The sequence below is a fragment of the Neoarius graeffei genome, chromosome 12 (assembly GCF_027579695.1).
Source record: "Neoarius graeffei isolate fNeoGra1 chromosome 12, fNeoGra1.pri, whole genome shotgun sequence".
Classification (NCBI taxonomy): domain Eukaryota; kingdom Metazoa; phylum Chordata; class Actinopteri; order Siluriformes; family Ariidae; genus Neoarius; species Neoarius graeffei.
The window spans coordinates 22,443,560-22,467,929 of record NC_083580.1 but is presented as its reverse complement, the minus strand read 5'-3'; the positions used below and the strand labels follow the sequence as shown (position 1 = coordinate 22,467,929).

Below are 24,370 nucleotides of genomic sequence, written 5' to 3'. Positions count from 1 at the left end.
GGACACACCTTTTAATTCAAAGGTTTTTCTTTATTTTTATTAATAAAAAGACTCATGTCTTCAAGTAATGTTGGATTGTTGGATGTCGTTTCTCTTTACATAGTTGAGCGGTTCTTGACATAATATGGATTACTACAGTTGAATAGGGCTATCTACTGTATTTTTATTATTTACTATTTACTGTTTGATGATCTCAAGTGCATTATGAAGGCAAGAAATTCCACTAATTAACTTTTGACAAGGTACACCTGTTAATGACCAGCCAGTCTACATGTGTTTTGTAGATTTGGAAAAGGCTTACAACCCTGTCCCCTGGGGGTTCTTGTGGGGGTGACTGCAGGAGTATAGGGTATTTGGGCCATTGCTACGAGCCATCTGGTCCTTGTATAACCAACGTGTGAGCTGTATTCGAATTCTCAGCACAAAGTCAAACGCGTTCCCAGTGGATGTTGGACTCCGCCAAGGCTGCCCCTTGTTGCTGATCCTGTTTGTAATATTCATGGATGGGATCTCAAGGCATACCCAGCGTGAGAAGGGTATCCAGTTTTGGAACCTCAGAATTGCATCTCTGCTCTTTACAGATGATGTGGTTCTGTTGGCTTCTTCAGAGCATGCCCTTCAGCAAGCACTGGGATGGTTTGCAGCCAAGAGTGAAGCGGCTGGGATGAGAGTCAGCACCTCCAAATCTGAGGCCATGGCTCTCTGCCAGAAAATGGTGGAGTACTCCCTCCAGGTTGGGAATGAATTGCTGCCCCAAGTGAAGGAGTTCAGGTATCTTGGGGTCTTGTTCATGAGTGACGGTAAAATGAAACATGATATGGACAGGTGGATTGGGGTGGCGTCAGCAATAATCTGGTCATTGTACCAGCCCATTGTGGTGAAGAGGGAGCTGAGCCGGAAGGCAAAGCTTTCGATTTACCAGTCAATTTACATTCCAACCCTCATTTATGGCCATGAGCTGTGGGTAGTGACCGAAAGGATGAGATCATGGATACAAGCGGCTGAAATGAGCTTTCTCCATAGGGTGGCTGGGCTCACCCTTAGAAATAGGGTGAGGAGCTCAGACATCTGGAGGAATCTCAGAGTAGAGCTGGTGTGCCTTCATGTCGAAAGGAGTCAGCTGAGGTGGTTCGGGCATTTGATTAGGATGTCTCCTAGGTGGCTTCCTTTGGAGGCTTTCTGGGCACGTCCAACTGGAAGGAGACCTTGGGGTAGACCCAGAACACGCTGGAGAGATTATATATCACATCTGGCCTGGGAGCACCTTGAGATCCCCCAGGAGGAACTGGAAAGCATTATTGGGGAGAGAGACGCCTGGAATTACCCTGCTTTAGCCTGCTGCCACCATGACCCGACTTCAGATAAGTGGGAGAAAATGGATGGATTGATGGATACCTGTTAATTGAAAAGCATTCCATCAATGAAGACCTCATGAAGCCGGTTAAGATAATGCCAATAGTGTGCAAAGCATCATCAAGGTAAACGGTGGCTACTTTGAAGAATCTAAAATATGAAACATTTTGTTTGTTTAACAATTTTTTGTTGATTACATAATTCTATATATTGTATGGACACAAGTGTTTTACTGAGAAATATGCCACTCGTATTTTTCATACGAGCTACATCTGGGACATGGAGAACCAAAACCGTGACATAAATCTCTATATGTCACTTGTGAGGAAATTGATGAATTGTTTTGATAAATGTGGGTACTTTTTGTTTGTGAATGTGCCTATGGAATAAAAAGAACATCACACGTTGGGTTGAAGATATGAAGTTTATCTTCTTGTGTTGAAAAACATTACATTTTTCACATGAAATACATTGCGGATCTGAGTGACATATTTAAATAATATTGGCTGGCGTTGAGTGGTATATCAGATGTATTCCATTCAGCTAGCATGATATTGAATGAGTCGAAGATGAGTAATGATGTTTTGGTAGCCTTTTGGGTGTTCAACACGTCTTTCCCTTTCCTGGCAAACACAGAAATGCTTCTGTGCATATGCAGCAGAAAACTTTCTCATTGGATATTCACATCAGTTCTGACGTGTGATGTCATGTTGTCTTGACAACATGTAATATTGTAAACCATATTGCACACTCATTCTCCATTTGGTAGAGTGACGTAGTACACGTAGGACAAATGATATGCTAACAATATTGCATGCTATCAAACCAAATGAATGAAACCCGCTAGAAGGGAATAGAATATATGTTTTTATTCCATGGAAAAAGTGTCCTGTATGTATAATAATTCCCGTTATTTCACTCCGATGACGTCACTCCCAGTGTTTTCCCACTGACTAGATGTGCGAAATGGTGAACTGGTTTAAATTAAAATTCTTTTGATTAACTTATATTTTTTGTGTGAAAGTGTCTATATAATATAAAGAACATTACATGGTTGTGCAAAGATGCAAAGTTTATCTTCTCGTGCTGAAAATATTTTCACTTGTTTGCTTCGCTTACTCGTGAATATGTTCACCACTCAAAGATAAACTTCATATATTTGCGCAAACATGTGCCATATGTTATTTCATAGTTTTGATGTCTTAGTATTGTTCTACAACATAGAAAACAGTCAAAATACAGAAAAATCTATGAATGAGTAGGTGTGTTCAAACATTTGACTGATACTGTACATATCTCTAATAAAGTTTCATTTATAAATTACACACAATAACACATTAACAACAATAACTGATAATAAAATTAAACAATTATGACAATATACTGTATAAAGAGTTATGTGAATGTGCATTTTCTCTCTCTCTCTCTCTCTCTCTCTCTCTCTCTCTCTCATATGAATGAATGAGGTTCTGATGTTTCCATTTAACATATTTGGGCCAGGGTAAACCAAATCATGGTTACCGAGTCACTGGAGACAGAGGTTCCACTGTCTAGAGAAAACATACAATAGGGGTCCAAAAGCCTGATTCCATTACTAAGAACCTTTATTTCTTTAGTTATCAAAAACTAGTATAAGGCATTAAACATACAGAATAAATACTCACTATTACAGAATCTTGTGAGTTGGCCTAGTGGTTAGTGTGTCCGCCTCTTGACCTGAAGATTGTGAGTTTTACTCGAGGTCGGGTCATACCAAAGACCATCATAAAAATGATATGTACTACCGTCTGGCAAGGTACGCTGCAATACAGATGCGAGTGGGGAAGTCAAACTCTTGCAGTTACCAGAGGACTAACCCCCCACTGCAACCCTAGCTGTGTAGACAAGAGGCTGAGGGCTATCGAAACAGAAATCAGTGCTGCACCCATATGCCTTAAAAAGTTGGTTAGTGCTGGGACAGGAGACTGCCTGGGAAGACCAGATTCTGACGTGAGAGGGACTTTGACTTTTAATTACAGAATCCACTGTTTCAAACAAAGAAAAATCCATTTTTAGCTGTTTTAAAAAGAGAACTAAAATTTATATAAATGTCCCATTTACACACTTCTTGCTTCATTTTGTCTCATTGTTGGGTCACCATCTCACTCTTTTAAACTGGTGTTCATTCAGTTGGTGTTGCTTGTTGATGACAATCTTTGTATAGTCCATTATGCATTGTTACTTAATTTTCTGACCTTTTTAAATTCTGAAATATTTGTGCTATACAATTTGTTAATGTCTGTGTTAATTTCTAAAAGATGAAAAGAAACAAGCCATTTAAGGCATTTAGTAAATTTGATGAATACTGCACCACTGGCTTTTTGACACATGAGTTTCTTGATCTTTGATTTTTTGTCTAGGGTCGTAGAGGAGGTTCTGGTAGCAGAGGAGCAATGGTAAAATGGAATATACACACACAGAATTCATGTCTTTGGTTTTTTTTTCGTTGCAATGTTTCAGGAATATTAAAATCAAAAACTCTAAATGTTATGTTTTCTTTATTTTGTCATACAGGGTGCTCAGGGCCCAAGGGTGAGGCTTTCAATCCATACAAACTCACAGACACATACATGCACAGACTCGCATACATACACACACATACCCACCTTTCACAATCATTTAGAGTATGCTGACTGATTTTAGGGTGCTCCTGGACGTCGAGGACCTCCTGGACCACCAGTAAGACAGCTTTTTATCATTTCTTTTTGGCCTAGGTGCACATAGAAACATGCACACAAACTTAAGCCCTAACTGCTTTTTTTTTTTTTAGGGACCTCCCAGTATTGCAAAATCCTTTGTAAGTTTGTTTGTTTGTTTGTTTGTTTCACTGATCAGCCATTATAACCAAATGGATATCAAACATTGATTGATTGATTTTGTGTGTATTTGTGTGTTCATTCTAAAGCAACAGGATGATAGTGGTAGAACTCTGTCTGAGTTCATTGGTTCACATGCTGCTTTTAAAACCAAGGTATGTATAAAAGTGTCACAATACACACAACCACACAATACATAACTACAGTATGCAATACCAATAAACACTTTCTTGAGCAACAAAACAACATTATTTATGAAAGATTGTAAATTAACAGCCTGCTACTGTCCTGGAGACTGTTAAAAAGCTGGATTTCATGTAAATTCTTTATTGGGACAACTGTGGGATGATTTAAAAAAAAGTAATCGGTGATGATGGCTTTTGACAGCAGCTATCTTAAATCAGTCTCAGGTTTGCTGTAGTTTAGATGGTGTGCATGATGAACTTTGTATGAAAACCAGGTGTACACTACTGCTCAATTTTGTCTTGGATTTACTCTTATTAAAAAGATTATTCAGCCATCTGTTACTGGTTTCTACCCTCTCTTTTGAAAATCGCATAAACTCCCTGCCCTTTTTTCATCTCCTTAACATTGCACATTTCTCCTACACTCAGCACCAAGGTTGCTGAAAGGCTCATCCATATTTTATTTCAGTGTGACTCGATTATTGTAATGCTCTGTTCATTGGTCTCCCAGCCAAGTCCATTGCTTGGCTTCAGTATATTCAAAACTCTGCAGCCAGAGTCCTCACCCATACTAAATGCTCGGCACACATCACCCCTATCACAACCACACCAATCCTTTCACCCTCAAACCAAATGGAACATTTAGAAAGTCTTGTTTGATGTACTCTGGGTCCCTGCAAATGGGTGTAGTTTTGAAAACCAGCTGGGACCCAATATGCCATTCTCTATTCCTGTGTTGATAAGAAATAGAAAACATAGAGCACATTTAACCCAGGGGGTGAACCAATCTAATATCCTTCCTGTTTTAAAACAATATCAGAGTGCACAAGCAGATATTACTTCTAGACTTTCTGTAAAGCTAGCTCTTCTGAACGTTAGATCACTTTTAAACAAGTCATTTTTAATTAATGATCTTATCTGCAAACACAATCTTGATTTTTTGCTTCTAACTGAAACTTGGCTGGATCAAGCAAATAGTGCTACCACCCTTATTGAAGCAGCTCCCCCAAATTTTAATTTTTTGAATGTTACCCAACAAGGGAAAGGTGGAGGGATCACAAATATATTCAAAGTCTCTTTTCAATGTAAACAATCCTCACTTGGTGATTTTACATCCTTTGAACACTTATGTGCACTTGTTACATGCTCTCCTAACATATTATTATTATTATTATTAACTATTTATAGGCCTCCGAGACATTCAGCCAAAGTCTTTCTTGAAGAGTTTGGTGAACTGTTGTCAGTCATTTGCTTAGAGTTTGATTGTCTTATTATATCTGGGGATTTTAACTTGCATGTAGATAATCCTGAAAACACTTATGCCAGAGAACTACTTGCACTTATTGACAACTTCAACCTAGTACAACATGTACAGGGGCCGACCTACTCTCGTGGTCATACCCTTGACCTCGTCATCACAAAGGGTCTTACTGTTTCTACTACTGTTGTTGACCTGGCCTTATCTGATCATTTTTGTGTTTTCTCTGATGTTTCTATGTCTCCTCACATTCAGAACAGCTCAACGACTATGGGTAGGAGAGTCATAAAAGACAACACATGTGCTCTCTTTGAGCAAACTCTCTCTCAGAACTCAACCAAAATGTCAGACTCTGTAGATGATTTACTGGAAATTTTTAATTTAAATATGACCCAAATTATGGATGATATTGCTCCATTCAAAATCAAAAGAGTCAATGATAAGCAGAAAGCACCATGGAAGCAGTACCCGGCTGTTAAACTGCTAAAGAGAGAATGTAGAAAGACTGAAAGAAAATGGTGCAAATCTAAACTTCACATCCATTATCAAATCCATAAAGAGATGCTTTGTAATTATAATTATGAAATTCGTAAAGCAAGACAGTCTTTCTTCTCCAATATCATAAACAGGAATATGAACAATGCCCGTGTGCTATTTTCAACAGTAGAGAAGCTAACTAATCCCCCACCACAATTAGCACCTGAACTTCTCTCAGTTAATAAATGCAATGAGTTTGCATCCTTCTTTAAAGGTAAAATTGATAAAATACGGCAGAATATTGCTCATAATATATCTCAGCTGCAAAAAATTGAAAAACTGCAATCACCAATGACACAAATAGATAACTTCAACACAATGTCAGAATTTTGTTTAATTGATTATGAGACTCTTGAAAAAACTGTACAAAATCTCAGTTCCTCAACATCTGAATTGGACATTCTGCCCACCAACTTTTTTAAGTCTGTTCTTCATCTTATAATTACAGATGTGCTTCAAATTATAAATACATCCCTAGAGACTGGCGTTGTTCCTGTGTCCCTGAAAAAAAACGTTGTAAAGCCCCTACTTAAAAAAAAATAATCTGGATCCTTCAGTATTAAATAACTACAGGCCAATATCAAATTTACCATTCATCAGGAAAATCCTTGAAAAAATTGTCTTCAATCAATTAACTGCCTTCTTGATATCAAACAGCCGTTTTGATAATTTTCAGTCAGGTTTTCGTGCCAGTCATAGCACTGAAACAGCGCTGAGTAAAGTTATAAATGACATACGTCTTAATACTGATGCAGGCAAAACATCGGTCCTGGTATTACTGGACCTCAGTGCAGCTTTTGATACTGTTGATCACAACATACTGCTATATCAACTTGAACACTGGGTTGGATTGACTGGTAAAGTTATCAATTGGTTAAATTCATACTTAAAAGATAGAAGCTTCTTTGTTACCATGGGAAATTGTTCCTCAACGTCAATGTCCTTGACCTGTGGTGTTCCCCAGGGGTCGATTCTTGGACCATTACTTTTCAACCTTTATATGCTCCCACTTGGGCAAATTATCAATAACAATTCAATTTTGTATCACTGCTATGCAGATGACACCCAAATTTATCTTGCTGTATCACCTAATGATTATGCCCCCCTTGAATGTCTCTACCAGTGTATCGATCAAATCAACAACTGGATGTCACAAAATTTTCTTCAGCTGAACTCAGATAAAACAGAAGTAATTCTATTTAGAAAAAAAGATGAAAGACTCAGGATTACCAGTATTCTAAAGGGATTAAAACTAAAGAAATGGTTAAAAATCTTGGTGTTTTCATTGACAGCGAGCTAAACTTTGACAGTCACATGAAAGCAATCACTAAAACGGCATTCTATCACCTAAAAAACATTTCCAAACTAAGAGGACTTATGTCAAAAAATGATCTGGAAAAACTGATACATGCCTTCATCTCTAGTAGGGTTGATTACTGCAATGGCCTTTTCACAGGCCTGCCAAAAAAGACCATCAAACGACTTCAGTTGGTGCAAAATGCAGCGGCTAGGGTTCTCACACGAACAAAAAGAACAGATCATATTACTCCAATTCTAAGGTCCCTTCACTGGCTTCCAGTAAGCTACAGAATTGACTTTAAAGCATTGCTGCTGGTGTACAAATCTCTAAATGGTACAGGGCCCAATTACCTCTCTGATATGTTGCAGTGGCCTAACCCAATCAGATCTACCAGATCGCAACAGAAAAATTTACTATTAAAACCTGTTGTTAAAACAAAGTATGATGAAGCAGCTTTTAGCTACTATGCAGTGCAGCTATGGAACCAACTCCCAGAGGACATCAGAAATGCTCCTGCTGTTGGCAGCTTCAAATCTAGGTTAAAGACCAAGCTGTTTTCAGATGCTTTTTGTTAAATAATTAATATTGTCTTCTATACATGTTTTTATAATCTGTACTTTTACAGTTTCTGCATGTTTCAAATTTTACTTAACTTTTATTCTATTTTATTCTGCTGTTTTTTTCCTCCCCCTATTTGAACTTCTACTTCATTTTATTATTTTATTTCTACTATTGTTTAATTCTTATTATATTTTCCCATTTATTTTATGTAATTTTATTCTCTATTGTTTACTGTTTTGCTTTTACTTCTGTAAAGCACATTGAACTGCCACTGTGTATGAAATCTCATCTCATCTCATCTCATTATCTCTAGCCGCTTTATCCTTCTACAGGGTCGCAGGCAAGCTGGAGCCTATCCCAGCTGACTACGGGCGAAAGGCGGGGTACACCCTGGACAAGTCGCCAGGTCATCACAGGGCTGACACATAGACACAGACAACCATTCACACTCACATTCACACCTACGGTCAATTTAGAGTCACCGGTTAACCTAACCTGCATGTCTTTGGACTGTGGGGGAAACCGGAGCACCCGGAGGAAACCCACGCGGACACGGGGAGAACATGCAAACTCCACACAGAAAGGCCCTCGCCGGCCCCGGGGCTCGAACCCAGGACCTTCTTGCTGTGAGGCGACAGCGCTAACCACTACACCACCGTGCCGCCCTGTGTATGAAATGTGCTATATAAATAAACTTGCCTTGCCTTGCCTTGCCTATCCTCCAGAACCTCCACTGACTCCCTGTTCTATATCCTATTCAACAGAAAATTCCTTTGTTTACATTTAAACCACTCCATGGCTACACTCCTCAATATCTAAAGGAACTACTTCAACACCACTTTACTATTTGCAGTCTCAGATCTTCATCTTCAGGTCTTTTGTCTGTCCCCAAATTTAAATCATCCACCAGGGGATCCAGGGCATTTAGGGCTGCAGCCCCCAAGCTGTGGAATTCTCTCCTTCAGAGCCTTCATGATAGTGCATCTTTTCACAAATTCAATACTCAACTTAAATCTTCTCTCTTCTCTCTCTACTATCCCTCCTCTCCTGCTCATTGACTATTCAATGTTTTACTCTGCTTTGAGCTAGTCTGCTGTCTTTATGCCCATATTAATATCCATCCATCCATCCATCCATCCATCCATCCATCCATCCATTATCTGTACCATAACCGCTTATCCTGTGCAGGGTCGCGGGCAAGCTGGAGCCTATCCCAGCTGACTATGGGTGAGAGGCAGGGTACACCCTGGACAAGTCGCCAGATCATTGCAGGGCTGACACATATGGCCCTTTTCCACTACCCTTTTTCAGCTCACTTCAGCTCACTTCAGCCCGACACGGCTCGCGTTTCGACTACCAAAAAACAGCACGACTCAGCTCGCTTCAACCCTGCTTAGCCCCTAAAACTCGCACCGTTTTGGAGTGGGGCTGAAGCGAGCCAAAGCGAGCCAAGTGAGGCTAGGGGCGTGAGCAGACACTCCCCTGTGCACTGATTGGTGAGGAGGAGTGTCCTCACATGCCCACACACGCCCCGCGAGCACGCTGGGATCTGTAAACACCGTAAACCCGGAAGAAGAATAATTACGAATTACGAGAATTTCTGAAGCCTTATGCGCCTCGCCTCATCTATACGCTCTTGCCAGTATCTGTTGGCGTTGTCGGTGACAACAAGCCACAGCACCAAGACCAGCAACACTAACGACTCCATGTCCTCCATGTTTATTGTTTACTATTCGGGTCGTGAGACTACAGCTTAAAAGCTCACTGATGTCACTGTTTGCGCTGCTTAACGACATCACGTGACGTCCACCCACTTTCGCTAACTCCACCCAATGTGTCCACCCACTTCCAGCCAGCAGGGTTCAGCGCGGTTGTAGTCGAAATGCAACTCCAACAGCCCCGCTCAGCTCAACTCAGCACGGCACGGCTCAGCCCGACTCAGCCACGTTTGTAGTGGAAAAGCGGCAATAGAGACAAACAACCATTCACACTCACACCTATGGTCAATTTAGAGCCACCAATTAACCTAATCTGCATGTCTTTGGATTGTGAGGGAAACCGGAGCACCCGGAGGAAGCCCACACAGACACGGGGAGAACATGCAAACTCCACACAGAAAGGCCCCCATCAGCCACTGGGCTCAAACCCAGAACCTTCTTGCTGTGAGGCAACAGTGCTAACCACTACACCACCGTGTCGCTCCCTGTGTTAATAGTGATGTTGTTTGCCTTTTCTGTGTCTCTTATGTGTTATATCTTCTTTTGGCTGATTTGTTTGTCATTCTGTTTTGCCTTTTGGGTGTGCCATTACTCTGTAAAGCATTCTTGGGTTGGTAAAAGGCGCTATTAAAACTAAACTTGTTGTTGTTACTGACAAATGGTCAGAATGAAAATTCTCATGCTAAATGCTTGATCAGAACTGATTGCTGGTGCAGATGATTGGGTGGTGACTGTAAATGAGTCAAACAAATAACTCAAATAAGATGAACAAGCCTTCAGATCCCACTCCAGAATAGTTTTTACGAACTGGGTCTTGTAGTGTATATATAATGTCAGGTATATGCCACTGGGGTGGCACGGTGGTGCAGTGGTTAGCGTTCTCACCTCACAGCAAGAAAATTCTGGGTTTCAGCCCAGCAGCCTATGGGGGCCTTTCCAAGTGGAGTTTGCATGTTTCCCCCACAGTCCAAAGACAGGTTAACTGGCCCATAGGTGTGAATGGTTGTTTGTCTGGGAAGCTGTGACAGGCTTAGCAAGCTGGTGGTAGATGAAATGTGCCCTCAAAAGATGCAGACAGCCTCATAAGTGGCTGCCAATTGACAGACCAATTGGCCTACAGGGCATCAGGATAAAATAATATGCCACTCACAAACACAGTGGATCCAGGTTAAGCGTGTCCACACGGCAACGGATTCAGGTGAATCTGATAAAATTGTTTATCGTTTCGGCCTGGCGTCCACACGGCACTGGCGTTTTGGGTGCCCCAAAACGAAATCTTTTGAGAACGGGTTCCAGAGTGGAAAAATCTGGCAACGGCACCGTTGCGAAGTCATCTGGATGAGTAGAACGGATTTGTTTACGATGACGTCACAACCACATGACTGTCAGTGCTTCACGCTGGCTAGAAGTGTAACGAACTCGATGCGAGTTGTCAACAAATCCTATAACTTGGTTCATGAAATGCACTTACAAAATATTTTCACTGCTTTCCAAAAACAAAAACAATCCCGCCAGCAAAAATAGGGGAAAAAAGGAGCGATCTCACCTCTTCAGATGTTGGTTTAAGTCCGACAATACATTCCTCAAAAAGGGCGTAGAAGAACAAAGTAATCCATCAGCGTGTAGCATTCAATTTATTCCGGACCATTAAAAAATTCTGGAGGATATCAGAATGTTGGCGTACCGGCTTCCATCTAACCCCATTCATTCCTCTTTCTGCATCTTTTGTTTTATGCTACTGATTAATAATCAAAACTTTATGTGGCTAATGCTACAGAAGAAGGGGTTTATGCGCATGCGTCTACTTCTTCTATTGTTCTGGTGTCTCCGATGGGACCGTCTTACAGCGCACTTAGAGGTGTGGCATGTGTATTGCATCGTTTTCAGCAAGCGTTGCGTTGCCATATGAACCTGATATTTTACTGATCCGTTGCCCATGTGGACGCGATATTTAAAAAAAAAATCTCGTTGCCGTTGTCGTGTGGATGTAGCCTTATTTCATGCCTGTGGCCTGATAGTTAGCTCTGCACATACAGCTGATGCCTCTGGACACATCTTCAGTAATGTTCCTGGAATCATCGGGTGTTTCAGGTCTTTCAACATCATACAGCCTCCACAGACCTGATCAGACCCCAGCTTTTGTCCAGATGGCAAGCTACTTATGACTCCATTGCTCTCCTCTTTTGAGCCACAGCCATCTTGAGGCCCTCTCTGCCACATCAGTGGTACTGCAGATGGCTTCCTCTTCCTCGCTCACTCTATGCCCAAATCGCTGAAGGCTGTGGATAAAGAACCGGCTGCAAATTCCCTGCATCCATCCTCCACTGGGAGACATTTTGCTCTCCATCCAGGCTGCTGACATTTGCTGACCAGTCCTGCATATTTGGAGAGCTTCCTTTCAAAAGCCTTTTCCAAGCAATCTTCTCATGGGACTGTCAGCTCCAGCAATATAGGTTGGCGGACTCAGACACAAGGACAATGCCTGGCCGCAGTGTGGTAGCTGCAGTGTGGTTGGGGAACTTTAGCTGCCATTTGAAGCCCACCAACAGCTGCCAGTCCCTTGCAGAATTCAGGATGCCTGCAGATGTTCTTTTGGTGGATTTTGACTGTTCCCCAGCTTAACAAAGGTGATGACCTGCTTGGACTGTCGGGACCACTTTGCCCACACAACTCCTGTGATGAGCTTCAGCAATGGTCTTCAGGACCTGTTCATGCCTCCATCAGTACCTCCCTCCCCAAGCCCCTTTATGCAGTAGGATGTGCTCTGGGGTTCCACGCTTGGTGCACAGTGGGCATGTTGGTGACAAATTAGGGATAAAATGAGCTCATATTTAAAGTCTTTAATTTTCTGTAAAGCTGCTTTGTGACAATGTCTGTTGTTAAAAGTACTATACAGATAAACTTGGCTTGACTCTGCTTTGCCCCAAAATAGAAAATCTTAAATTTATTCAAGACCAATAAACATGCTCACACACTCAGCTCACTGCTTAAGGTAAAGAGATCACATGTAAGTCATTAGCTTGTCCCTAATTAATACCCTCACACTGCAGACTCCACCTGCTACACTACCGTTCAAAAGTTTGGGGTCACCCAGACAATTTTATGTTTTCCATGAAAAGTCACACTTTTATTTACCACCATAAGTTGTAAAATGAATAGAAAATATAGTCAAGACATTTTTCTGGCCATTTTGAGCATTTAATCGACCCCACAAATGTGATGCTCCAGAAACTCAATCTGCTGAAAGGAAGGTCAGTTTTATAGCTTCTCTAAAGAGCTAAACTGTTTTCAGCTGTGCTAACATGATTGTACAAGGGTTTTCTAATCATCCATTAGCCTTCTGAGGCAATGAGCAAACACATTGTACCATTAGAACACTGGAGTGAGAGTTGCTGGAAATGGGCCTCTATACGGTACACCTATGTAGATATTGCACCAAAAACCAGACATTTGCAGCTAGAATAGTCATTTGCCACATTAGCAATGTATAGAGTGTATTTCTGATTAGTTTAAAGTGATCTTCATTGAAAAGAACAGTGCTTTTCTTTCAAAAATAAGGAAATTTCAAAGTGACCCCAAACTTTTGAACGGTAGTGTACATACAGTAAGCGGGGCAACAATGTTATTATACAACTGGTACAGGCAATAGCCAGTGACAGATGGGGTGAAAAAAAAAAAATGATTACAGAGATGGAGAAGATAAGCCAGCAAGTGCATTTTTCATTTGAAAATTACACTCACTGCTCATTAAAAGTAAGATGAATTATGTCCAGATGTATCTGTCTGTGATGTGATTTTTGGGTTTAGGGTTATGAAGATTTTTTTCTTCTGTTTCCTTTATGTTGTGATGACTTATCATCTTTGTGTACACAATCTTACAACAAAGATACAAAGAGTTCTGGGGTTTTTTTATTTTTAAATGTGAATTACACTCCGTTTTAAAAATATCCATCCATTATCCATAACTGCTTATCCTGTGCAGGGTTGTGGGCAAGCTGGAGCCTATCCCAGCTGACTATAGGTGAGAGGCAGGGTACACCCTGAACAAGTCGCCAGGTCATCGCAGGGCTGACACATAGAGACAAACAACTATTCACACCTATGGTCAATTTAGAGCCTCCAGGTACTGTGGGTGACACTGGAGCACCCGGAGGAAACCCGGGTGTGGACTGTGGGGGAAACTGGAGCACCCACGCAAACATGGGGAGAACATGCAAACTCCACACAGAAAGGCTCTCATTGGCCACTGGGCTCGAATCCAGAACCTTCTTGCTGTGAGGCAACAGTGCTAACTACTACACCACCGTGCCACTCGTCAAAAGTTATTTAGAGCAATGCCTTGCTGCCTTAATGTTTGAGATCAAATAGGATATAATAAATAAAATTCAGTCACTAGCTCTATCTCACAACTGTAGTAATCCAACTAAGTAAAGAGAAATGACAGTCTATCATTACTTTAAGACATGAAGTGTCTTTTAATTAATACAAATAACAAAAACATTGAATTAGAAGTATCTATGTATCTTTATCACTATATATGGAGACATGGGGGATTCAGGGGAACATAAACTCAGCCAATCAGAGAACAAGAGGAACAAGTTTAAACGAGGAGCAGTAAGACACACGGTGCAAAGATTGTTTCACTTGAAAATGACTACAATCCCATTTATTAATCCAAGATTTAGGAATTATTATACTTACAACACCTATTGACGTCATACTGAGCCTAATATATAAATACTCCAGCATTTTTTCAACCTAATTTCTTTTCATGAGAACTGCAGTGTTTTTGCAATTAGTCCGCCTAAGATTTCTGACATGTATCTCAATACTAAAAGAACCCTCCCCCCCAAAAAAAAAAAAACATTAGAATGCAAAACTGACTTACTGGAACATTGTAGAAACTCCACACAGAAATGCCCCTGTTGGCCACTGGGCTCAAACCCAGAACCTTCTTGCTGTGCGGCGACAATGCTAACCACTACACCACTGTGCCGCCCTGTTTTAAAAATATGTCTCTCATAATTAATCATGCCCACCTTTACTAACGTATCTTATTTTCTCATCTGCTTTCTTTTATAACTACAACTACATTGGTTGTTTCAAATTATTCCATCACTAATCTCTCAATATTGCTTCTCTCTCTCTCTCTCTCTCTGTATCTCTCAGGTGGCAGATCTAATGGATCTTCCCATGGACCAAGCTCCAGAGATCTTACAGATGCTGCACTATCTGAATTTGCTAGTTCTCAGTCTGAGGAATCCACTAGGAACACGGGATCATCCGGCTCACCTCTGCCGGGACCTTATAACCTGTCAGCACAAATTCAATGATGGTATGTTTGTGTGTACATTCTTTAAATGTACAGTACCTTGTGTACATTTGTTACACTGACAAAATGTTCTTCCATATATAGCTTGTGAATGATGCAAAATTTGAAACATGATTAAAAAATTGACAGCTCTTTTCAGCTTGTATAAATGCTGTGCTTAAATATCCTCACCTTTCTATAGGCACTTACTGGATTGACCCAAACCTGGGTTGTCCCTCTGACTCTATAGAAGTGACTTGTAACTTCACAAGAGGCGGGCTTACCTGCCTTAGACCAATTACTGTTTCCAAGGTATTGAGATTAACTAATCATTTATGTGTACATAATCAGAATTAACATAACATATTCAAATGTAAACCTGCATGTTAACCTAATATAATTGTTCAATTAAATTAATTACAAACCCCATTTCCAGAAAAGTTGCAATATTTTCCAAAATGCAATAAAAACAAAAATCTGGGATTTGTTCATTCACATGAACCTTTATGTAACTGACAAAAGTACAAAGAAAAGATTTTCAATAGTTTTACTGACCAACTTAACTGTATTTTGTAAATATAAACAAAGTTATAATTTGATGCCTGCAACACACTCAAAAAACTTGGGACAAGAGGCATCATTACCATTGTGTTACATCACTTTTCCTTTTAATAACACTTTTTAATTGTATGGGAACTGAGAATACTAATTCTTGCAGTTTTGCAAGTGGAATTTTTGTCCATTCTTGCTTGATACAAGACTAAAGCTGCTCAACAGTCCATGGTCTGATTCTCTTTTTCATGATGAGAATATTCACATTCTCAATAAGAGACAGATCTGGACTGGCAGTAGGCCAGTCAAGCACACATACTCTGTTTATGAAGCCGCATTGTTGTAGCCCATGCAGAATGAGGTCTGGCATTGTCCTGCTGAAATAAGCATGGACTTCCCAGGGAGAGACATCGCCTTGATGGCAACATATGTCTCTCTAAAATACCAATATATGCTTCCATGTCAATGATACCTTCACACACATGAAACTCACCCATGCTGTGGGCACTGATGCACCCCCATACCATCACAGATGCTGGATTTTGCACCTTTCTCTGATAACAAACTGGGTGGTCGTGTTCACCTTTGGCACGAAGAACTCAATATCCCATTTTACCGAAAACAAGCTGAAATGTAGAAATGTTTCCACTGTCTTTTGGTCATCTGAGATCAGGCCCAGAGAAATCGGTGGTGTTTCTACATTGAATTGATGAATGGCTTCCTCCTTGCGTAATACAGTTTCAGGTTTCATTTCTGGATGCAGCAGCAGATTGTGATAAGTGACAACGGTTTTCTGAAGTACTCACAAGCCCATGTGGCTATATTTGTCATATTAGCATGACGGTTTCTTAGGCAGTGCCACCTGAGGGCTCCAAGGTCACGCACATTCAACAGTCATTTCCAACCTTGCCCTTTACGCACGGAGATGTCTCTGAATTCCCTGAATCTTTTCACAATATTATGTATTGTGGATTTTGGAAGATCTAAATTCTCTGCAATCTTGCATTGAGAGGTGTTTTTTTTTTAATTGATTAACAATAATTTCATGAATTTTGGTACTGGCACAAAGGGGTGAGCCACTACCAACCCTTGCTTGCAAAGACTGAGCCTTTGGTACATACTCTTTTTATATCAAGTCATGATCCCCTCATCTGTTACCAATTAACCTGCTTATTGTGGAATCTTCCAAAATGGTACGACTTGAATATCCTATGAACTTTTCAGTCTTATTTTGCCTCTGTCCCAACTTTTTTTTGAATGTGTCTCGTCTCGTCTCGTCTTCTTCCGCTTATCCGGGACCGGGTCGCGGAGGCAGCAGTCTAAGCATGGAAGCCCAAACTTCCCTTTCCCCAGACACCTCGGCCAGCACCTCGGGAAGAACACCGAGGCGTTCCCAGGCCAGCCGAGAGACATAGTCCCTCCAGCGTGTCCTGGGTCTTCCCCGGGGCCTCCTCCCGGGGGGGCATGCCTGGAACACCTCCCCAGGGAGGCGTCCAGGAGGCATCCGAAAAAGATGCCCGAGCCACCTCAGCTGGTTCCTCTCGATGTGGAGGAGCAGCGGCTCTACTCCGAGCTCCTCCCGAGTGACTGTGCTTCTCACCCTATCTCTAAGGGAGCGCCCAGCCACCCTGCGAAGGAAACTCATTTCAGCCGCTTGTATCCGCGATCTTGTTCTTTCTGTCATTACCCAAAGCTCATGACCATAGGTGAGAGTCGGAACGTAGATCGACCGGTAAATTGAGAGCTTCGCCTTTTGGCTCAGCTCCTTCTTCACCACGACAGACCGGTAAAGCGACCGCATTACTGTGGAGGCTGCACTGATCCACCTGTCGATCTCACGCTCCATCCTTCCCTCACTCGTGAACAAGATCCCGAGATACTTAAACTCCTCCACTTGAGGCAGGACTTCTCCACCAACCTGGAGAGGGCAAGCCACCCTTTTCTGGTCGAAAACCATGGCCTTGGACTTGGAGGTGCTGATTCTCATCCCAGCCGCTTCACACTCGACTGCAAACCGCCCCAGTGCATGCTGAAGGTCCTGGTTTGAAGAAGCCAACAGGACAACATCATCCACAAAAAGCAGAGATGAAATCCTGTGGTTCCCAAACAGGATTCCTTCCGGCCCCTGGCTGCGCCTAGAAATTCTGTTCATAAAAATTATGAACAGAACCAGTGACAAAGGGCAGCCCTGCCGGAGTCCAACATGCACTGGGAACAGGTCTGACTTACTGCCGGCAATGCGAACCAGACTCCTGCTCCGTTCGTACAGGGACCGGACAGCCCTTAGCAAAGAGCCCCGAACCCCATATTCCCGAAGCACCCCCCACAGAATACCATGGGGGACATGGTCGAATGCCTTCTCCAGATCCACAAAGCACATGTGGACTGGTTGGGCAAACTCCCATGAACCCTCGAGCACCCTATGGAGGGTATAGAGCTGGTCCAGTGTTCCGCGACCAGGACGAAAACCGCATTGTTCCTCCTGGATCCGAGGTTCGACTATTGGTCGAATTCTCCTCTCCAGTACCCTGGAGTAAACTTTCCCTGGGAGGCTGAGAAGTGTGATTCCCCTATAATTGGAGCACACTCTCCGGTCCCCTTTCTTAAAAAGAGGGACCACCACCCCATACTGCCACTCCAGAGGCACTGTCCCCGACCGCCACGCGATGTTGCAGAGGCGTGTCAACCAAGACAGCCCCACAACATCCAGAGACTTGAGATACTCAGGGCGGATCTCATCCACCCCCCGTGCCTTGCCACCAAGGAGCTTGCAAACCACCTCAGTGACTTCGGCTTGGGTAATGGATGAGTCCACCTCTGAGTCATCAGCCTCAGTCTCCTCAGTGGAAGACATGACGGTGGGATTGAGGAGATCCTCAAAGTATTCCTTCCACCGCCCGACAATGTCCCCAGTCGAGGTCAACAGCTCCCCACCCGCACTGCAAACAGTGTTGGCAGAGTTCTGCTTCCCCCTCCTGAGGCGCCGGACGGTTTGCCAGAATTTCTTCGAGGCCGACCGATAGTCCTTCTTCATGGCCTCCCCGAACTCCTCCCAGTTCCGAGTTTTTGCCTCCGCAACTGCCCGAGCTGCAGCACGCCTGGCCTGCCGATACCCGTCGGCTGCCTCAGGAGTCCCGGAGGTCAACATGGCCCGATAGGACTCCTTCTTCAGCTTGACGGCACGAGACGAGACAAGACGAGACGAGATGAGACGAGACGAGACGAGAATTAAGTTGGTCAGTAAAACTGTTGAAAATCTTTTCTCTGTACTTTTGTCAGTTAAATAAAGGTTCATGTGAATTAACAAATCACAGATTTTGTTTTTATTGCATTTTGGAAAATATCCCAACTTTTGTGGAAACGGGGTTTGTACATATGTCTATATGTCATATGTCTATGGTAAATTAACAGTCATATATTAACGCATTAGCTCTATTACATTATCATTTCTATCCAAACAAAAAGTGGTGATAATCAACAAAGACAACTGAATAATCATTGACAGATTACTCTGATGAAGCATATACAAGGTTGTGGCTATGTTGTGCTCACCCTCTGGGCATGCTGCTAGATTTAGCTTGCTCCAACTTTGGCAAGTGTAACACTACAGATACCATCTCAACATGGTTAAGTAGAATGCAAATATTAGGTCATAAGTAGCTGACTCAAGATGGCATGCCACACTGTGTTATCAATAGTCCCTGCTGTTATCAACAGGCACAGTCATCAGTTAATTTAGTACTTTGCAGTGATTAATCTCTTACTTTGGTATCACGGATTCATTTCAAAAACGTTTAAGTAACTAAAATAAATAGTGACTCAGGATGGTTAATAATGGCACTTTTTTATTTTCAAAAGCTAATTTGTGGGTGCTGTGATTTTTTTTTTTTTAGCTGGAGTTCAGAGTCAAGCCTGTCCAAATGAACTTCCTGCATCTGCTGGGTTCATGGGCAGAGCAACATATCACCATCCATTGTCTTAACATCACCATATGGAGCTCCACCCCCACACAGACTCCTTCCAAGAATGCCGTGAGGTTTATGGCATGGAATGGAATAATGCTGGAACCAGAAGTGTTGGAGGACACATGCTGGGTGAGAATGCCGCGACATACACACAGTGATTCTGATTAGTTGTTTCTAGCTAATTAGAAGACTTTCACTTTCTGATTAGTTGGCTTTGTTGAAAGTCATTGAACCCACCTGTTCTGATGGACGTCTATCATTGACCCAGGCCATATGATAATTTTATAACATTATTGTACGTTTCTTTTAAATTTATTTTAAGAATATCTAATATTAATTGAAACCAACTGGGTTATTATCAACAGAATGTATTATTAATATAAGTTACAGCTCTCCTGATGTCAGGTGTGTGTATATGATATGGGAGTGGTTCTGGTGTAATAAATCCTTAATAGCATCAACATCCTAGTTTACCATGAATATACCTATGAACCAGATCAGACACTTTATCCATGAGACAAACAGTTCACAAAAAGCTGCCAAAAGAGCCAAATCCTAAAATAAACTGTAGTATAGCAAAACTGAGTAGAATGGCTGCTTGAGGCTACAGAAATTTTTGCACACATTCCTTCTGATTTTGGGGCGGCACGGTGGTGTAGTGGTTAGCGCTGTCGCCTTACAGCAAGAAGGTCCGGGTTCGAGCCCCGTGGCCAGTGAGGGCCTTTCTGTGCGGAGTTTGCATGTTCTCCCCGTGTCTGTGTGGGTTTCCTCCGGGTGCTCCGGTTTCCCCCACTGTCCAAAGACATGCAGGTTAGGTTAACTGGTGACTCTAAATTGACCGTAGGTGTGAATGTGAGTGTGAATGGTTGTCTGTGTCTATGTGTCAGCCCTGTGATGACCTGGCGACTTGTCCAGGGTGTACCCCGCCTTTCGCCCGTAGTCAGCTGGGATAGGCTCCAGCTTGCCTGCGACCCTGTAGGACAGGATAAAGCGGCTAGAGATAATGAGATGAGATGAGACTTCTGATTTTAAAACAACTTGCATTCATTATCACATAAAGAGCACTTGTTCATTCCTTATTCTTTAAATATTCTCGTTCCTACACACCATCATGGGCCAAGTTTCCCAAAAGCATCACAGCCTTGTCATTTCCAGTGTTGTAGTTGAGTCACTAAACCTTGAGTCCGAGTCCAGTCTCAAGTCCCCAGTATTCAAGTCTAAATCAAGTCCAAGTCATTTAAAGAAAATTTCAAGTTGAGTCAGAGTCAGGTCCACTATTGAGCCGAGTCAAGTCCGAGAACAAGACTCCAACTGCACCATTTGACGGTGGCTGTTGCTGCCTTTATGTGAAAGTGTTTCTGCTACTGTGTTGGACTAACATTACTGCTTGACTGCCCCATTTTAGTTAACAGGCTACAGATAAAAAGCTTGTTCATCGCTCGGCAAGCCCTGCTATCAACGGGGCAAATAACATGAGAGAGGGTTAACACTAGCTAGTTCATCGCTCAGCAAGCCCCACTATCAACAGAGCAATGAACATAGCATGTCACTTACTTCTCTGGGTGTAGTCTTGCTGAATGGTGATTGAAGTTCGAGGTTGTCCCCATCATTTCCTCGATAGTTTTTCTACATATGGAACACATAGCAGTGCATTTTTTTCTCACTGCATGAGAAGTCTGTATAAGCAAAGTCCTTGTCTCCAATTTACAAGTCTGAATGCAGTTAATGCATGAGTCCCAGTCCAAGTCTGAGTCATCAGTGCTCAAGTCAAGTCACGAGTTTTTAAAACTAGGGCACAAGTCGGACTCAAGTCCGGGTCCTGAACTCGAGTACTACAAGCCTGGTCATTTCCATTGTAGTCAAGTCACATAAAGATCCATGGGAAAACAGGGCTCAGATATTTCAGTAAACCAAAAACTAAGAAAGGTTTATATATATATTTTTAATTCTAAAATACATTATTTTCAAAAAATGATTGTTCACATTTGTTAGAGTAGTTGAGCCAAGTATCATTTTGAGAAAATGTTAGTATTGTTCCACTTTCAGTAAATATTTAAGGTGGATTTTCTTGATTTAAGAAGATAACAGATAATATTTTTTACCCCATTTGTTTCTATGTACAGCAACGCGATGACCATTGGAGGAAAGCTGTCTTTCTGTTCAGAGTTATAGACGCCTCATTGCTTCCCATCAAAAACATTGCTAATCTGCCAAAAACCGCATCCATGTCACGCTATCACCTGGAGGTTGGACCTGTGTGTTTCCTGTAGTGTGGTGTGTGTAAACATGAATTGGTATGCATGTGTGTCCACTTCCTCACACACTATAACCAGCTGAAGCTAACCGCTTTATTATTCAGCCACTGATTGGACTGCAGAAACAGGAAGAAGGTGGTGTGAGCGGGGCTTCTGGGAGATTTAGCACTAAAAGACTGTGGAGGAGAAATCCACCCTTCCTGGCTCAGATGTCATATGAGAGAAGACTCTAAGAATATGACCCAGTTTACATAGGTACAGGACATCCAGGCCAGGAAGATACTACCACACTCTCTCTCTCTCTCTCTCTCTCTCTCTCTCTCTCTCTCTAATTAATCTTTATTGAATATTATAAGTTATTATAATGCTTGTCCTAAGGAAATATGCTCCATTGTAGAGAAGAATTAAGAATTGGAAAAAATTATATATGTATGTATGAGCTTTTATACAGTAACAATATTAGTAATGCAGAAAGTGCAATACAGAAGGAAACTGTTTATTAGATGTTAATTATATATCAAGTGGGTTAACTTTATGGAAGGTATTTCAGGGGTACTGTCAACAATCAAGTGTGTAATTTAACATAGTATCAGACAGGGAGGTATAAGTGTGTGTGTGTGTGTGTGTGTGTGTGTGTGTGTGTGTGTGTGTGTGTGTGTTTTCATGTGACTGGTCAGGGAGATTATAGTGCGTGTGTGTGCGTGTGTGTGTGTAATGGATAGTTCTCTTGACATTACAAATTACATACATCAGACACACTTCCTCACAAAAGGGTCACAACGGTTTAGTGGCATTTCTCAGGCAAAATGTGAGGAGGCCTGCAAAGGAGTGTGTCTTATTGGTAGTGGGGCATGCTCACTCAGTGGGGCATGTCTACCTCTCACCATAGCAGCTGGATATTATTTAAAGTGTTCAAGAACAGTGCTGAATTTTAAAAAGTGAATTTTGGTGCTTCAGAAGAAAAAATAAGTACATAGAACAAATCGGTAAGCATGTTTGCAAATTCAAGATGCTAAAGCTGCCATTCATTCAGAAATTTTTGTTTTGTAGCAACAGTAGTAGAAAATCATAATAATGCTTACTGTGGTGCATCGCACATACACTACTTCACCGGCTGAATCTGCATAAGCTCATCATTGAGTACAGTGTTAAGAACGACTTGCCAATTTTAATGAGATTTTGTTGCTATAAAGTGTGCTTGAATTATTTGATTCACCTGCATGAAATACAGTTTCTCCGTGTTAGTGGTACAGCAAATTTTTTTTTTGTTAATATTGTAAGATGACAGTTATTTAACTGAAATTTCTTTCTGTATTTCGGAGCAACACCTGTCTGGTGCTTTAATCCCGATGGCAATGGCAATGTGAAAGTATGCAAAACTTTAAATATAGGATGAGAATTATTTGCCTGGGTCTTCCTGATAGTCCAGTAAGGCTATCGATTTCTGATATCCAGGTTTCTGGTAAGAGATCTGTCACTCACATGGCCACTACAGATGCAATAACAGCAAGGCCGTGCCAGTAATTTCAGAATTCAGTATAGCATTCTGTAATCAAGTTATTGACATTTGTGCCCATTAGGTCCTGTCTTTTTAGCAGAAGCAAATCATAAACTAAAACCCTTTCAAAACCTAAAATGGTAATCTGCTCTGCTGGCAGCTATCTTACTAAATATGTAATCTAACAAAATGCAACAGAATCAGAAAAACAGACAGGATTATAAAAGGTTAGAAGGGCATTTTTATGCAGGGGGGGGGGAAAAACCAAACATACCCTGATGTGCAGCACAAATTCTGATGAGTTCATAGCCAGACTATGCGTGGGGTTACATTAGCACTAAATTAGTCAAACTTGATAAACAGTGCTACAGTCAGAGAGCATATAAAGCTGAATCTGTTTCATGGACATTAGTACACTTGATTCTGAAACTTGGCATTAGAGGGAAAAATGTCCCTGCATAAAATATGTGTGACTGGACTTCATATCCTTGAATCCAAGGCCATTGTGCATCCAAATATCAGAAGCGCTTTCCAGGTCAGCTTCAAGTCAGTAAAGAAGGAACATGCTGTGATTGGTTAAGGTGTTTAATTTTTGTTTTTTCTTTTCTTTTCTTTTTTTTTTTTTGCTAAACTTTGTTTACTCTAAGCCTGTGAAATCATATCTGCACAGCAAAAAATGCTATTAAAAAGTTATCTGCTTCCTCTCTTTTTACATAATGTGTCTAATTACTCAAGTCTTCATGTATACAGTGCATTCCTTTTAGCTAATTTCATCAAATTTAAATATTATTCAAATGCTTGGAAAACAAAGAAGGTTCTGTTTTTCTGAGCAGAAATCATGTCCTGGTGACGTATCACAATAGCATCCATAACTAGTTGACAAATTATTTTTTTAATCTGTAAATTTAGGAATCCAAAGAAGGATATAAATGTATTACTGTTGTTAAAATGATACATAACAATGCTGTACTGTAATCTTTTTTTTTTTGGTATTTTGCTGTAGTTTTCTCCTGATAATCAGC

At 41.5% G+C, this 24,370-nt stretch overlaps 1 protein-coding gene across 1 annotated transcript in view; it reads left to right on the top strand.

Moving 5' to 3' along the window:
* col27a1a (collagen, type XXVII, alpha 1a) overlaps positions 1–22,285 on the top strand; it is a 227,375-nt gene extending 205,090 nt beyond the window's left edge. The window contains exons 53-60 of the mRNA XM_060936627.1: positions 3,753–3,788; positions 3,907–3,924; positions 4,036–4,071; positions 4,163–4,189; positions 14,937–15,102; positions 15,281–15,390; positions 19,524–19,724; positions 21,719–22,285. Coding sequence (XP_060792610.1) covers positions 3,753–3,788; positions 3,907–3,924; positions 4,036–4,071; positions 4,163–4,189; positions 14,937–15,102; positions 15,281–15,390; positions 19,524–19,724; positions 21,719–21,865 — 741 coding nt within the window. The 3' untranslated portion in view covers positions 21,866–22,285. The remainder of the gene's footprint in view (positions 1–3,752; positions 3,789–3,906; positions 3,925–4,035; positions 4,072–4,162; positions 4,190–14,936; positions 15,103–15,280; positions 15,391–19,523; positions 19,725–21,718) is intronic.
* Positions 22,286–24,370: the final 2,085 nt, after the last annotated feature.